The sequence below is a fragment of the Polypterus senegalus genome, chromosome 8, assembly GCF_016835505.1.
Source record: "Polypterus senegalus isolate Bchr_013 chromosome 8, ASM1683550v1, whole genome shotgun sequence".
Classification (NCBI taxonomy): Eukaryota; Metazoa; Chordata; class Cladistia; order Polypteriformes; family Polypteridae; genus Polypterus; species Polypterus senegalus.
Genome location: NC_053161.1, coordinates 4,963,432 through 4,981,473, shown reverse-complemented (window position 1 = coordinate 4,981,473; position 18,042 = coordinate 4,963,432). Strand labels below are relative to the sequence as shown.

The window sequence follows — 18,042 nt, the reverse complement described above, 5'->3', positions numbered from 1 at the left end:
ATTTCTAAGAATATTATGATCAATGGTGTCAAATGCAGCACTCAGATCTAACAGGATGAGAACAGATAAATGGCCTCTGTCTGCGTTCACTCACAAATCATTTACTACAGGCATATCGAGGATCAACCTCTCACCTTTGATAATCCTACAATCAAGAAAGCAGCAATCTTCCCACACTATGTGCCCTAATATTTTCTTCTATTACTCAAGATTAAAGACAAATTCTGGAAATTATAAAATCAATGTGGTATTTATTAACATATAATAATGGCAAATAGGAAGAAGATGAAATAGATAATACAATAGATGGCAAAGTCGGAAGATCTATATATATAGCCTTAAAAAGGTTGACTGAAAAATTAGCAATGTCAGGAGTTGATGTTGTCTTGGGCATCTTTTGATTTAGTGATCGATATTATTCATAAGTTACTTTATAAAATGTCCAGATAAAATGTTCACACATGTCTTTATATGACTTTATCTCTGATGTTGTTTCTTATGAAGTTCCGCTTTTGGCCCTTTGGACAAGTCATATTTATGTTTGAATGCGTACATCGTTTTTAGGACACGTGACGTTGTACACATCTGATTGGCTGGTTGTCCTTATGATGAATGATTCTGCACCGCTTTCCTTTAACAAGCAATACATTAATCGCAAACAGCTCTTGATCCATACTTATTTTCCGTTCTCAGGTTATAAACTAATTGAAATAACTGCCTTAAGGTTAAAAATTGGTGGTGCAATAAAGAAAGAATGCATGAAAGAGAAATAATTTCAATGTGAAGTGACTCTGTAATTAAATTGCATTTAAGAGCTCTGCTAATTCAGTTAATCCTGGCTCATTTGAGCAAAATTTAAAAATGAATCTCAGGTGTCTGCAGTTTAACAAGTTGAAGATTTTCCAAACCAGGACAATTATTGAATTAATGTAAAAAATGCGTTTGAATCTAAATACAGGAGTTATTATAAAAATACTGTGAAGTTGCATTGTTGCAGTTTTATATAGTGCATTTCTTTGGACACTTGTGCTTAGTGTTTATTGAAAGTTAGCATTGACTAATTGCCCAGCTCACTTTTAAACAAACATCCCATTATATTCACGTTGTGATGCTGGCTGGTGCTCTCCTGCCCTCATTGGAACAGCAGCATGTCAGAAGCAGGACAACAATGAGTAGACGGAGCCCTGGGAATAAAAAAGGTTGAGTGGCTGAAGAGGGCAGGAGTTTCAAGAGGATAACAAGAATGGAATAGTGTCAGATAGTGAGTAGAAAGCCATGCTAGCTAGAGCAGCAAATTAGGCCATAGGTGTTTGTGTTTTTCTTGTTTTTATGTTGTGCCTGGGACCTTAGCATTGGGCTGATTGGATGGAAGTCATTGTAGGAACAGAATTGAGTTATTAAAGCAAGATGTCTCACCATCAACCAGAACACTTGCCTGATGCCCTGTGTGGTTTCTTCAAGGTCATACAATATGGTTCTTATCTGACCATCAACTATTAATATAATCCTGTAAAAATGCAGACCAATCTGAATGTCTTGTCTCAAAGCAATATTCCATGTATCCCCCTGAGAAGGATCCCTTTGTTAGAATGGGGTTCAGCAGGAATACTAATAAAAAGAAAACCTATCTAGCACTGGAGCCTATCCTGGAGTTATCCTTGAGAATCATTAGTGCTATTGAAAGAGCACTCCAGTGAAGTATGGAAGATACAATAAGATACCATACACCAAGCTGTCGAGTTGACTTATTCAGTTTTAAATTTGATTTATTCTTATATGAAGTTAATTTTCCATTGTGCTAGGTGGTTCATCATGTGGTGGGTGCGGCAATGTGCTATAATCAGCGCATGCTCCCAGCCTCCTCTTCCTCCAAGTGTAGAATGATATTCATATTTAGAAAAATAACACATATACAGTAAAATAAAATGCAAAATACAAGCAATACATGCATGCAAACATAAACATATCATTCATGTGGACACAATTTTTTTTTCAGTTTTTCACACACATAAGACACCTACTCTATTTATTGAGGGTCATGTATGCCTGTGGTAATGCAATTTGAAAGTAAATTAAAATACAGTAAACTAAACTTAGGCCATCTGGCAACGTGCAAAGTATAACGTCATGGACACCAAGTTAATATGTGCTCTGATCTTTATGTGAACTGTGTTATCAGGGGACAGTGAAAGTTGAAAATCTAATGAGGAAGTAGCCTGTGGGGTGCCACTGGAGATTGAAGTATTTTTTGGTCCAAGTCAGAAAATGTGTTTGCAAGCCTGCGCTCAACTCTTCTTTGATGAGATAGTTATGTCAAGGTTTACAAAGCATACTTGGAAGCAGGAGTTACAGAGTCAGAAGAACCAGATGTGAGAGGGAGTAGGCATCAAACATAACAGCAGTCCACTCAGTATACCAGACCCCCTGAGTGAGAAGGATATTGTTTATTACACATTGCTTTATACTTCTACAGGCTTCCATTGTGTTTTCCCCTTCTGGGTGTACATAGTTACTTCATATAAAAAATAAAAAAACACATCTTTTCACTTTGTTCAAATGTATTATTTTTATATTTTGTTCCTTTCATAGGACACACCGTAACAAGATGCATTACAAAACACAGAGTAATTCAATACTAGGAAATGGGATTCAAAATCATGTATCTGTCTATTCTCAAATCTCCTAAATCCAAATCAGCATTACAGGGATTGTGGAAGTATTCGCCGTATAGTTCAGAACAGCCCTAGATGGGGTGCTGTGCATCATATTGTTGCACACATCTAAACATTGGTTAACTGTGAAATTGCAGTTATTTTAACCTTTAGAGTTAACACACCACCTTTAGAGTATATTGTATATTGTATTGTATTGACCCCCTACTTTTGACACCTACTGCACGCCCAACCTACCTGGAAAGGGGTCTCTCTTTGAACTGCCTTTCCCGAGGTTTCTTCCATTTTTCCCTACAAGGTTTTTATTGGGAGTTTTTCCTTGTCTTCTCAGAGAGTCAAGGCTGGGGGGCTGTCAAAAGGCAGGGCCTGTTAAAGCCCATTGCGGCACTTCCTGTGTGATTTTGGGCTATACAAAAATAAACTGTATTGTATTGTATTGTAAGAAGTAAAACCAGAACACCGAAAGAAAAACCTGTTAGCTCCACACAGGCAGTCACCAGGCTATGATTTGAATATAAGCTCCTGTGAGACTGATACAAGAAAATCTAATTACAGGAAAATAATGTGAGGAACATAAGTAGGCAAAATGAATCCAATGTAATAGTTCAGCATCAGTACAATAAAAACAGAAGACCAAGTATAAAAATGGCACACTAGTTACTGCTTTAGCCTTACAGCTCCTCTGACCAGTCTCTCTGAAAAGTTTACATGTTTTTATTGAGTCTGTATGGAGTATTCTGGACTCTTGACAAAACATACATGTGTTACATAATTCATTAATTAAATTCCATGTGGATAATCTCTCTTTATATATAAAATCCAATATATGTCTGTCTGTCCACTTTTTACGAGAGAACTACTTAACAGATTTAGATCGGGTTTTTTCTATAATTTGCTTGAACATTCCGATTGATTTTGCGACTTCTCTCATTGCACTAAGTATCAAAGTTCACTTGCAGTATCAATTTAATTGCGCAAATCTGAGAGACATGCAGCAGGCCGGAGTGAGGGAGGTGGCCCTCCTTACTCATGCACCAGCCACGGGGCATTCCTTACCTCCGCTTAGCTAGCGAACAAGAGAACTACTTCACAGATTTAGATTGGGTTTTTTTCTATAATGTACTTGAACATTCCGGTTGATATTGCGACTTCTCTCATCGCGCTAAGAATCATAGTTTGCTTGCAGGAGTGATAAATTCATGCTAATCCGCGACAGAGGCTGCGGGCCAAGGGGAGGGGGAAGCGTGACATCAGGAGTAGAGAGCTGGTTGGGTCCTCCTCACTGTTCTGTTTCACTACTACACGGGCGGAGCCGCGGGTGACGGCTAATTATACAATATGTATAATTGCCAGTATGTATTTGATTTTCCAGTATGACTGAGATTTCCTCTGTGCACTGATGTGCCCTACAATATTTGGTATTTGGTACACTGTATTAATCTCCAAGTGGAAATTGCCTTTTTCGCATGACCTTTGAGGGACAGAGTGCAGGGTCAGCCATTGTACAACACCCCTGGGGTAATTTTCAAGTTAAGAGCCTTGCATAAGAGACGGTGTATGCTTTAATCACTATATATTGTTTGCATTAGATTACTAGTCCTTAAAAGACATGCAAGAAAGAATCACTTTGTAGTAGTAGAAGTAGTATAGAGTACAACGAAATTCCTTCTTGTTTGGTCAACCAACTTGCAACATGCAATCGTGTGCCACATGAATATGACAGTAAACCTTAACTTGAATAAATATTGTCTGTCAGGCCAAAAGACATTAAAGACTGTTGACAATAAACTTCTTTTGGAGCTTAATGTGAATAATTTCAGTAGTAGCTTTAAGACCAGCAGTTTTATTTTAGAATGATGGAGCAATTTTAGGTTGTTTCTAATGGTTACATAGTGGCAGACGTACATTTTTGGAGCCCTGAAGCGTAAAATGTTATGGGGGCCCCTTCACAACCAGCAACAAGGTCTGGGTATCTTCTTCAGTAAGATTGTACCAAGAAATAAGGGGATAGGACTGGCAAGCTTTGTTAGGCTGAATGGCCTGTTCTTGTCTAGATTGTTCTAATCACTGCAAATTTTTTTTTTGATACTTTAATAACCTTTCAGTTTTTATTTTAACTATTATTGAATCACACAATACTGTTAGTATTATTTTTTAAAAACCCTTTCTCAGGCTGTAGACACCCAAAATGTTTAGGCAATGATGACTAAAGGTGCTTCTGGGGCCCCTTAGGGATTAGGTGCCCTGAAGCTTAAGCTTCATTAGTAGATTGGTAGATCCGGCTCAGTTGCTATGGCGATGTTGTTGTTGACTTTCATTTCAAATGGGGCACCTATTAATAAAACCAAAATGAAAATGGTGAGTAAAAATATAAGTAGGGTAAGATGACAGTCTACTCTATAATAAATGCTAAGGTCTATGTATGTGTTCAGTCCCTATTAGCAATCTGATTGGTCAGCATAGCATTGGTTTGATTGGTCAGTTTGGCTTTAGTGAAGTGATCCAAAGAAGAAGTGCGAGTGTGAGGCATAACAGCTGTAGGAGCCACACTGCAAGTTGCCTTCAAAGACAGTGAAGTATAAAAGCGAGCAGTTTATAAAAATATAATCATTGTCTTGCGGTTTACTCCTCAAATATCCATCCCCATATCTGAGTATATGAGAAAGCCTAGGGGAGACCACTCACCATTTTTTTTGGTTATAAACATTCTTCTGATGACAACAACAGAATAAGCAAATGTGTTGCTTTAGTTCCTTTTCAGGTATTTTTAATAATCGAGCTAAAAGAAGTGGGAATACTGGGCATAGTCTGTAGATGGGTACAACACTGGTTCAAACACATGAAACAAAGGGTTATGGTTAGGAGACCTTTTTCAGATATAAGTGATGTTAAAGTGGTGTCTCTCAGGAATCAGTGCTGTTTTCACTGATCTTCTTAATATACATAAACAATTTGGACAGGAATATAATCAATGAGCTGGTCAAGTTTGCAGCTGATATCAAACTAGGTGGAATGAAAGATAAAACAGAATCAGCTGAATTGTTACAGAGGGATTTGTATAGCATAGGGGCTTGGACAGATTTGTGGCAGATGAAATTTAATGTAAGTAAATGTACATGTAGGAAGCAAAAATGTATTTGAATACATAATGGGTGCTTCGAGACATAAAAGTGCACCTTATGAAAAGGACTGGGGAGTCATAGTGGACTGATTACTGTCTACATCAAGACAACCTACAGAAGTGACCAAAAAAATGAACAGAATGTAAGATATAGCATGGTGTGTGAAGTGCAAGTCAAAGGAGGTAATGCTTTTATAATGCACTAGTGATGCCCCATCTCGGGTACTGTGTAAAGTTTTGGTCTTGATATTACAAAAAAAGATGCTAGAGAAAGTGCTAGAAGAAGCTTAGAGAAGAGCATCTAGGCTGATTCTGGGAGTAATATGTATGAGCTATTAGGAGAGATTGAAAGAGTTGAACCATTTCAGTTTAAACAAATGGAAATTAGAAAGAGACATTGTTGAATTGTTTAAAATTGGGAAAGGAATTAATGCAATAGATCCCAGTTGTTACTTTGAAATAAATTTCGCAACAAGAACATTGAGACATGGCTGGAAACCTGTTAAGGTCAGATTTTGCACAAATGTTGGAAGGTTTTTTTTTCACACCAAGAACCGTACACATGAATACATAAGTTACCAAGTAATGTGGTGGGACCCTTAAATCTCAACTTGAAGTTATTTTGGATGAACAGAATGGATAATCTCATTGGCCTAAATGACCTGTTCTTGTCAAAACGTTGCTAATGTTGTGTTATATATTTCTTTTTTCAGGACTATTGTCTCTCTGATCTATAACGTCCTGAAGACCTTCATGGAAATGAACAGCAAGTTATTTGACGATCTTACTGCATCTTATAAAGTAGAGAAGCAGAAGTGAGTAGCAGAGGAGGTTTTCCAATAAGTCATGGCTAACAAACTTTTAGATATCCCTGATTCCTGTGTATATATACAATACAATACAACCATCGATGTAATCATGCATTATTATAGTACTTATCATGCAACCAAAGTAAGGTCATGAGTAAATTATACTTTTTTAACATTATTGCCTAGATGATTGTGTTTTTATTTTTATTATTTTTTCACTTGTATAATAAGCACAAGTGCAAAATTATGTTTGCCACACAGACGATTAATATCAGAAAACTGCAATTAATACAACATAAACTAAAGTAAAGCTATACATTCTGTTTCCTTTAAATTGTGTTCATTGATTCCATCCCTCATTTGCGAAACACATAATGATGTGACTATAAATCTAAGCATTAGACAACAGTATAAATTATGCTAACAAGTAAAATTCAGACCTGATCATTTTGCAAACTCAAACAGACCTGCTAACAGAGTAGCTTGTAAGCTGCCTCCAGTTTTTACACATCACAGGAAGACACAAAGAAAAAACTCTGGTGCTTGCAAGAGTTAAATCACCCACTCAAGTTGTGCTTCCAGTATTGGAGAAAGGAGAAAATGTGTACTGATAATATTAGTTCAATAATAGCAATGGACTGAGACATATCCTCACAAATGTGAGTAATGGAGAGTTGACTAGCAAATGCAGTATTTGTTATATGCTCTCAAATCTTAGTTTAAATAATGTTGGTAGGTTTGGGACATTCCATTTACATAGGACCTTGTATTTTTTCATATGTACTTATATATTTGTATGCTTAAGTCATTATTAATATTCTTTTTTTAATTTAAATTATTATATATATATATATATATATATATGAAAAACAACAATAAAGTGTTGGAGCACCAACTTGGTGATCCTGCATAAGGTTTTATAAAACAAAAAAAACACTCAATAATTATGGAGGCATTTTCTCAGACAAGTTCAGTTCAAGACTGAACTGGCAACACATTGGCTGGTTTTTGCTCATGTGGCAGGAAGGGGCGGGTCCTGGCAGATGGACAGCGGACTGTGATGGAGTGGCTGTCAGTCTTCTGTTCCGCAGAGGTAGAAGAAGAGAAGGCATTAACTTCTTCTCATGTATATAAATATATATATATATATATATATATATATATATATATATATATATATATAACAATTTAACATCTAACGTGAGAAATGTTTTCACAGACGCGAGTCTAACGTTAGACTGGAAAGAAGGTGGTGATGCCAGTTATGATTTGGTATGAGCTTGAGCCCTCAAAGGCCACCAGTGTTTATTTCCATTGTTAGGTCTGTTTCCAATGTTGCTGTGGACATGGCCTCTGAGGTCAGGACCTATTCATAATCAGCAAGAAGGGATTAAAGGACAGCTATAAGTGCAAATCCTTATCTGGTCTGCAGATATAAGATCTCTGAAGTATTCAAAGTAAATCTTTGTGCTGTTTCCCCACGTGTACTTTCAGTTTTGACCCTCTTGTGCTTTTGACCACAATTATTGTTTCTGGTATTGGGTTTTGGTTTCATTTTGCTTTATGTCTTTTTTTTTTTTTTGTTTAGTTTTTTTTTCTACGCACATCTGCTGGGTTTTGCTTAAAGGTTTATCTGTCATTTCACTGACAGAACAGCTGGTGAGGTGGAAGGGGCAGGTCCAGGAGCCCCAGAAGGACAAGTGCAGAGGAAAGGAATATAGAAGCATTATAAGATATGGTTCCGGGTAGAATTACAAGTCATCAAACCCTGAAATTGTCCCCCAGGCATGAGTTTGTGACTATACATACTGTATACACACTAAAATTGCAAAAGTTAGCATGAAGTAATTTATTGTCTAAATTTTGAAAGACTCTATGTAATGTTTGTAATGCTTTATTTGGCTTCTTGCTGTATGTGATGTTTATAAAGTTCACTGTACGTTATTGTGTACTACTATAAAGTATAGAGATTATAATGGCTCTATCACCAGGGTATAATTTTGGTGACTCATTTTGTTAATGATTTCTAATCACTGCATTCAGAGTCATGGTTTACATATAAACAAAACATTATAATTTGCAAAATGCTAAAATAGTGGAAAGCTGTCATACCGTTAAAACAAAATCAAAGAGATTTACTTCCTTCATTTCCATGCTACATGACTCGTACATAGAGTATGGCTAACTATGCTGCACAGATTTTTAGAAGGAAGCAGAAAATAGGAAGGAGTGACCTGACACGAATTGGTGAAAAATAATGAGCCATGAAAGCAAAGGAGGCACAAATATGGCTTAAAATTTAGTGATTTCAAAAGCACAAGCTGCCTCTTTCAGTTAAAACATATGTTTTGACATATGTTCTACTATCATCTTTGCTGAATATAAAGTAGACAAGGAATAATAATAATAATAATAATAATAATACATTTTATTTATAGGCGCCTTTCAAACACTCAAGGACACCGTACACTTTACACAACACCCAACACACAATACAGTACAGTGTTTACATAGAGAAGGCAAGTTTAAAAAGATGAGTTTTAACTGAAGACTTAAACAGAGAGAATGAATTAATGTTTCTAATCTCAGGAGGCAGTGCATGATTAAAATGGCACACCAAATGCAGACTGAATTCTCCAAAATGTAAGGGCTCTAAATATGCTGCTGCTAGTCACATCTGTAGCTCAAGTGTAAATTCCAAGTGTCAAGACAATACAGCTGGGATACAAACGTGTTCCTCTAAATCACATTGCGTGCGAATCTGGCCCTCATCTTCTTCTCAGACAGCTCTAATTAAGTAGGTCCCAGCTGAGGGGATGGTCATACACACCTCTAACATGTACTTTCTCTGTTTCTAGGGAGCTGAAAAAGGAGAAGGAGCGCCAGATCTTATGGATGAGACTAGAGAAGCTTCAGACCTTGGGCGAGGCACAGATGAACCAACTGAACCTGCAAATCAGTCAAAACAGTCAAAACAATGGACAAAACAGTAAAAGTCCAATGTGATCTACCAGCCCTGGGACTTCCCTAGCCATAAGGGACCCATTTGAAACCGTTCATTAAGATGTTAAGTATGTTGCTATCCATGAAAAGAGGCTGTTGCTCTTATGGTACCTTACTAGCAGCTACATTGATTTCACCCCCTCCTCTGTTTCAAGGTGATTTGGGCCTGCCTTAGCCATTGTACCTGAGTAGTGGCCAGACGAGGGGCGATTCAATATTCCTGCTCATTAGATTATTAATTAACAAAATAATGTTTTAAAACCATGGTTTTCTGAGCCAGCCACCAAGGATTTGCAACGGGGCGAGTTTATCACTGCAGTCACATGGTCCTCCTTCATTATAGTGTGCTTTCCAGCAGCACCAACAATCCCTTCCTCCCATGGTGTTTTCAGAGAAAGTCCAGAGCCCAGGACTCTACAAGTCTGGAAATGGTGCACAGAGACATGTGCAGCCTGATATCTCATGATATAAGTACAAGACCCCCCAATCACTTGGAATCTAACGGCTAAATTCTGCCCTTGAGTGGAGGTGATCCACCTGTCAACTGAATGACATGTTCATCAGATAGGCTTGCACTCTTGTTAGAGTAATTCATGGTGACAGAATTGCAATGCCACTGTAGGATGTTAAAAATGTGAAAATATGATTTGTTGTGGAGTTCTGTTCTTGTAACATAATTATGGTAGTTTTTTTTTCCATCAGGCAGACTTGAAATGTCCTTTAGCTTTGGAAAATCAAAGCAAACATATCTAAATGGCCTAAAATGTCTTGCAATACAGATTCAGCTTAGCTCTAGTAATAATATAGGCCTTTTCACTTTTATGTCATTAGAAATATTACTTTCAAGGCTATTTCCATCCTCTTCTTATCAGAGAGTTTTGCTTCCATGCAGTACCAAAAATGATTGGATTAGTATAATCCATATTCTTCACATTGCCATCATTTTTATGAAACCATATAAGGTTCAATTTCAAATGTAATTATTTAATCTCTCTTCATTTTACTTGAAGCTGACTTACAATAAATACATGAGTCAAAGGGAAAGCAACTGCATCAGTCCAAAACATAACGGGATTTCTGCCATGATGATGAATCCATGAGTGAAACCAGGCCCAGCAAAGCCAAAGTTCAGTACTTTCCTCCATGCAGTATCCTTAGCCTAAAAAAAGCTTGAAATGACCGGTGGTGTTAAAATCCCTTCAGGTTGTCTTAAGTTTGACTCAATAGGAAAGTCATGGACACAGACACCAAAAGTGGTATTTTATCAGACTTTCTTATCATCAATATTAGATTTGCTGTTTCTTTCTGAAAAAAAATAACACTTGATGGTCTTCACTTATTGCCTGTGACACACTACACCACCCAGTTAGCCCACAGAATAAATCTGAGTAACAGGAACAATAAGTCCTCTGTGGCAACTGTACTGATCAGACACCCACGGCTTAGTTACTCATCAGATTTCTAAAGCTATCTGTGTCGGCATTGTCTGCATGGCTCATCTTAAAAAAAATAAAAACTGTGTTCTGTTTTGGGAAGCTCCCTGCTCTCCTTAGTAAATAATACTCTGAAAAGGACATCTAATAGTCTGATTTCTTTTTTGTGTTACGTGACTTATCCAATCAGTAAGAGTAGTAAGATGTCTCCTACCTTTATCATCAGCATATCTGACTCCATGTGCAAGGTAACATCATGGCAGTGCTTGTTTTGCTCTTAGGCACTTCACCACTGGAACACAAATTTAAGACTCCCGTACCCCGTAGAGCAAGGCAAGCCTCACAGCTAGTCACACTAACCAGGACATGCACAATCTAGCAGTACACATGTCTGTTAATAACAGTTTTGGCACCCTTGCACCTAATCACTCCATCACCATGGTACAACCAGGAGCGTGTAAGGTATTCACCCATTCTGTTGCAATTGGATATATCAGAATTACTCCAGAAGATGTAACAGTTGCATCTCACTCTAAATTGCTCTGCCTTTGGGATGCAGTCAGTCTACTATATATGAGAATTACATTCACCCACATGACTCTTTGAGCATTTCACTGCAGGTCACTTCATTAAAGACGCATACAAATGAGCCCTCTACCACTCTTTCTACTGGACTTAGTACCTCATTGCTCTACACTAATCATCACTCTCCTCACTTGTCAAAGGGTAGAAAGCACTTATACTACAGTATCAAGCTCACCCCTCCACCTTTCTGAGCTTATTGTCAAAAAGAAAAGCTCAGGGTCCCGCAAGATTATAGACTCCTCCCAATACATTGCTACCACCTCCTATAAACTTTGAAATACCAAAAAATAAACGCTGCTCTGGCAATATCACTAGTGGGGGCTTGAGTCACTCACGTGCACTCTTCTTCATAGTGAATTGATTATCTAGAGTTTTTAGGCAGGGTGTCGTGTTTTTAGTGGTGGAATTTTCTGGAAAAGGTTGTCAAATGCAGTTTTCAGCCACAGAGCCAAATGTAGTAAGATGTAATATTCTGGCAATATGATTCTTTTTAAAAACTACCATAAGTTCTTTAGTTCCAGACATTCAAGGCTTGTTTTGCAGGCTTCTCTGAGTTCTCCTCATTTTAGCGCTTAATGCCTTGAGATTGGCAAATGTAAATGCTTTATAGCCTGATAGTTGATTGTTTCATTTTTTCCATGCTGTTTAGCGTTTGCTCATCTACAGCCCCCTGTAGGGACAGTAAGCGAGAGTGTAGCCTTCCAGTAAAAGTTACATCATTCTGTAACAATTTCTTGTCATCCACTGTGTGTTATTAAAAGGCTTGGACGATGAAGGCTAAAGACGCATACTGGGCGTTGGAGTTAGAATTCTACGATGTGCAGCAACAAGCCAGCGTGGTGCCAAAGATAACACTCTTGATCTTGGCATACTCAGTACATCCATACCATTTCCCAAGCCCACTTTATCCTGAGCAGGGTCACAGATACTCAGATATGCAAAAAGCTAACCTTCACGATGTCCAGAAAATACCAGCTGTACCATATGCCGTTTTGCTCTGATATCTAAGCTCTCAGACCAGAATATGTGTAACTTCTGGTCAAAAGTATGCAGTATGGTGGTTCATTCCAGCATCAGTGCTGTACGTTCAAAAATCTGACAAGCACAGACTCCATTAAGCGGGAATAGGCATGAGATATCCCCATTAAGAGCATAGCTGAAATAAACTGATAATCATTCCAGAACTATTGGGTTGTCATCATTTCCCATATCCAACCAAGCCAGTAAGATGCTGCTTACTCTCCATGGAGGACATGCAAAACCATCTACACAATGTCAAATGCACTGATACAGAGGTATGGATAGAGATTATTGTGACACCAAAACAATCAACATTTACAAAGCAGGGCTGAGCACGTTGTCGCACCACTCTTTGTAATGAGGTGCTATACTGTATTTATTTATTATGTTATTATTTTTTATGTTTTTGGAGCATAAGCCAGTCATTAAATACTCAGTTAACTTATTTCAGCACAGTAAATGATCATGATAAAATGGAGTGATTTGACATTGGGGAAAAGGTTTATGTGCACTTTTATCAAAAAAAGATATCAGTGACACAAAAGAATAAAGTGAAGAGTTCAGTCTTATAAACATACATAGATATTAAGTCTTATATTACAGCAATATCTCTTCATTATCAGGTATATTCTTGTATATCATTCTAGCTTCACTTGGAACAGGTTTCATTTGTGAATTTAGTGCAGCTCATCCACTACCCTATGGCTTGGTGCTTAACAGTTCACAACATGTTGAGACTTTTGCAGTAATTTCTACGTTGTAAATTTGCAATAATTGTGTTTTCATTACATGCTACGTTAAAATTGTTTTTGTGCAGTGTTCCTCAACCTTTTTGGTGTTGTGACCTACAGGGGGGTAGGTCAATGGATGGCCTCCCTTGGCGGGCACATTTGATGAGTTGACTCAACCGCTTAATCGAGTGTGATCATTGGAGCAGCAGCCCACCATGACCCACTATCATTATGAACGATAGCAGCTTACGATTTACCAATCGTTGGCAACCTGTACCTCAGTGAGTCACAACCTATTGGGTTGAGAAATACTGGTTTAGCAGACCAACAAGCTAACTGTAATGCCTCCATCTTACTTTTTTCTGCTTTTAAATTGAGCAACTGTATGTCCCAAGATAGAGGTGTTGACATTATGCTGCACCCAGTTTGCTAATACATGTGCGTTGTTGATCTGCTTACCATCCGTTCGTTTCAGGCTAAGCTGGTATTTTAATTTAAAATCTCCAATCTTTCATTACTAGCAAATTGCAATTCTAAATTGTTTTCTTGACATCCACTTCATTAAACTCTTATTTGCATAATGTTTTTCATGGTTATGCCTGTTGCAGGTTTTATGTGTCACATTTTGCTGTAAGGGGTATGAAGCAGTTGTAGGAACACCCATCCATCTTTGCCCAAGGTTTTATAACTGTTATCACAATATGGTGATTGCTTGTTTATTAGACCAGTTCATTGTGATTAAGAACATAAAGAAGCAGCAGATTTTGTTCTGTGTGTTTGTGGGTGTTTTGTTTAATATTCTACAAACAGATTTATTCCCTTAATGAGTGGAAAAGATTGATCCAAATGCAAAAAAAAAAAAAAAAAATCAGAAATGATTGGATTCAATTTTCCTGATGAAAATAAAAATCATGTATTATCTGGTTAAAAACATAAAGTTCATATCCTGAAATATCTTTAAACAGTTATCCTTGCCCATCCTCACAATGCAGATCCAGATTTCTCCCGCTAACTAATATTGTTTTTTATTAAACTCTTTCTGCCTGCTTTATAGTGATAAAAGATGCCTTTATTCTTCTTCAACAACTAAACATAATAATATCCACTTACACAAGGGAAAGAAAGATTCTTGTGTAACAGCCCCCCATTTTATCTAAGACAGGTGCTTTTTATCAAGTGTATCAGTCAGGTGTTTTTATCTTTTTATCACGTCAACTACTTTTTAAAGTATTTTTATATACACTTGTTTTGTGAATTCCACTGCAAAACATGCACATTGTACAGTACAACTCAATTCTACAGTGGTTAATATTTTAGTAATATTTCTTGAAAATCTGGCGAAGAAACTATTGTATTATTTAAGAGAATGTTGGTCATTGGGAACTTCTAGTTTCAGACCAGGTTATCTCTAAATGATCTTATATTCTTACTGTATATGACTTATAATGTATGATTACAAATTGATCCCCTTAATGTTGACCATTTTAAAAAGTGAATTTGGGTGACGTACTCTGATAAAATATCTGGAAAGCAGTACTTCAAAATCAGGTTCAGAGAAGCTGGTTTTAGAGGTAATCAATGAATATTTATTTTATGTAGCAGCTTTTAAAGAATGCACCATACATTTGAAAAGCACACACACTGTTTAAAGCATGTAAAACAAAAGCAATTTAAATATGTGACAGGTCACATGAAAGTAATCAAACCCATTTCTAGACGGGTAAACCAGTGAGAAGCGTGTACATTGGAGCTGCGTGGGTGAAGAAATAAGGAGAAATTAACTATGACAGCAAGAAGAAAGACGAAACTAACTAAAGACAGACAAAAGTAATGATGTGTCCAAATAGTTACACCATAAGCTGTAGCCAATGGTGAACACATTTCCTGAAGCCACTTTGGAAGAATATCACACTTTCTATTCGCAAACAGGTTTTCACATTCAATTTCAATTCTTTATTTAAAGCACATTGATGTTTTTTCTTCATTTTTGGAAAAATAATGGGCATTGCATTGTGCAGATTCCAGACTAGAATATATGGCAGATATGGAGCTATGATGAAATCCATCTTTTCAGTAGCATCCATGGTGGCTTGGCCTAGCATTGCCATCTTGCATCACAAAATTCTCCCTGTGGCCCTAAACTTACATTCAAGAATACCATTAGAGTGTTTACAAATATCGGTTTTGTTGAACTGATTTTTTTCTTAAGTTGTTCATCCACCCATTTCCCTTTGAAGCTTATTCACTGCTGTCATACAAGGCAGCTTGTGCTCATGGAAGTACATGCATTGCCGTCAACCATTTGCATGGAGTACCTTTGCTAAAATTGACTGCACTTGCGTTCATGTCACAAAAAACAGCAAAATTTACCTTCGACTGAAGTACAAGCAGAGAGTCTACAGCACATATCATGACTAATTGTGCGACTGTGCTGCCATCTGTTGACTATTTATAAAGGTGGAGGAAATACTTTTCATTTAACTCTTGCATACATGACCATTATAATTACAAGTACAAGTAATCGTCCTCCTGACTGCCATATTTGACATGAAGAAAAGTGGAAAGTACCTTCAATTTTCATTTCACATGCTACTAACAAATGGTAAAAGTGCATAAGCAGGACATTAACTCTCTTTCTCTTGTTCACTTATCAGATTCGTTTGATTTCTGTGCCACAGCATATCATCTGGATATTCTTGAATGACACTTACATGAGGCTTCTACATTTAACTGGCAGCATGAGGTTCTCTTCTAGCTACGATTAGACTTCTGAAATAGATTTAGAACACTTTATAATGCTAGCATAGCACATGGGACAGCAACACTCAAGGGATACCCGCTACCCTTCAAGGAGTATACTTTATAGGTTATGTGTGTACATGATAAGTATAGTTCAGTAAATTTGTCCATACTCCTGTAGAACACACATAGTGGAGGTGGCCCCTTTAGGAATTTAACAATTCACTGCACACAACAGCTAAACTGGCCTACAGTAAACAAAGCTCCAAAAGGAAATAGGAGACCACCATCATTAAATAGGGTCCCACCATCATTAATGCATAGTGTGTAATTTATCCAAAAAGCCATTACCATAACTAATTGGGTCAGGTAGTGGATGAGGCATGTTGCTAATTTTTCTTTGAAATGAATTAGCATTGCAACTGTCATGTTCTCCCAAGTCTTTTTCAAGATCATGTTTGAAGGTAATACAAACCGAGTACTTGTTATTCCCTCATTAAAAATATTGTTGTCTCGTATGTTTTGGTTTAGTTCAGTAGAAAAGGAAATGATATATATGACCTGTTGCTGTGACTTTTAATTTCACTAGTGTGATCGGCTGGCATCCTGTGTAGGGTCCATTTTTGTCAATGTCTAGTGGTCATTGTTGATAGGTTACGCTCCAGCCTCCTGTGGCCCTGACAAAGATAAAGCAGGTTTGAGACTGTCAGGTTATGACTTTGCAGATATGTTTGCAGAAATAGCTGCTCTGTCTTGTGTTAAATGTTACGCTAGAGGGATACGGAGGGTGCTCCATTGACGTCTTCCAGTTTTACTAGATAAAAGAACTGAATTGTGGCTCACTGTAAGACCTTACTTCTTTTAGGTGAGTCTCGCTGCTGGAAATGCTGGAACGGATAACAAGTACACCAACGCAAGCAAATTTAATGTCACTCTTATCACTTTATTAAGACTGCTTTTTCCTTTCACTGTCTTCTATTTATTTGTTTCCACTCATTTTGGGACCAAAATATGAAGAAACAAATAAGGGGTTATTTGTTTCTACTGGCTGCTGTCTGCATAACTGAATTGAGCTGTAATATTATTCTGTCCTTTGAAGGAAATATCTGATGAATTGTATCTGCAGAAAATCCCCATCGCATCTGTTGTTTGTTGTATGCTTTATATGATTTTATAATAAACCATGTAACCAAAATACTAATAGGATTGCCTTGTTTTCCAAACAGCAGTAGCTGCCAGTTTGTAAATGCTCAATTTTTTCTTCTTTTCTACACAATTTGTAGCCATTTTGGAGACGATCTCTCTTATAGTGCAATGCAGTATACAGTTCCAGACATTTTTGTATTTTTTGTTTTGTTTAGAGACAGTTATCTTATCTGTTATAAGTTTCAATCTTGTTCTGCTAGTGTGAAAGTTCTCTGTTCCTCACTGTTAGATTCAGTATATTGAGTATCTGTCACATGTAGACATGTACAAGCACGGAATACGAAATACATGTATTTTCCAGGTAGGTTGAGAAACTATTTTATTGTCAAGTTCAGCTTGGTTTAGGAACATACCTGATAAGTAAGATTAAGAGTATGGATTCATCTTAAAAGATAATAAATATTATTAAACAAAATAAGTTATGAGACAGTTTTGTGTCATTTGTATTTTATATTTGAAACAACCATGTCTGTTTTGTAACACAGTTGAAATAATACAAGGTACAATAAAACTTCAAAATATTAAAAGATTAATTTAAAACAATATATATCATATTCTAGCTGCTTTTATAACCCCTGTGACCTGCAGTTAGAATAATCCCCTTGAATGTCATTAAAGGAAATCAAAGGAGGTTGGCATGAGGAATGGGCACCTGATTTTAAAAATCTCCACTTCAATAAACCAGAAATGCGAGGGTGAACCGACAATATGGTCATTAAAATA

The 18,042-nt window shown here is 37.0% G+C and overlaps 1 protein-coding gene across 1 annotated transcript in view; it reads left to right on the top strand.

The window, feature by feature from the left end:
* Positions 1-17,744, top strand: part of ppp2r5b (protein phosphatase 2, regulatory subunit B', beta) — a 255,808-nt gene extending 238,064 nt beyond the window's left edge. The window contains exons 12-13 of the mRNA XM_039760627.1: positions 6,507-6,608; positions 9,461-17,744. Coding sequence (XP_039616561.1) covers positions 6,507-6,608; positions 9,461-9,608 — 250 coding nt within the window. The 3' untranslated portion in view covers positions 9,609-17,744. The remainder of the gene's footprint in view (positions 1-6,506; positions 6,609-9,460) is intronic.
* The last annotated feature ends 298 nt before the right edge of the window (positions 17,745-18,042 follow it).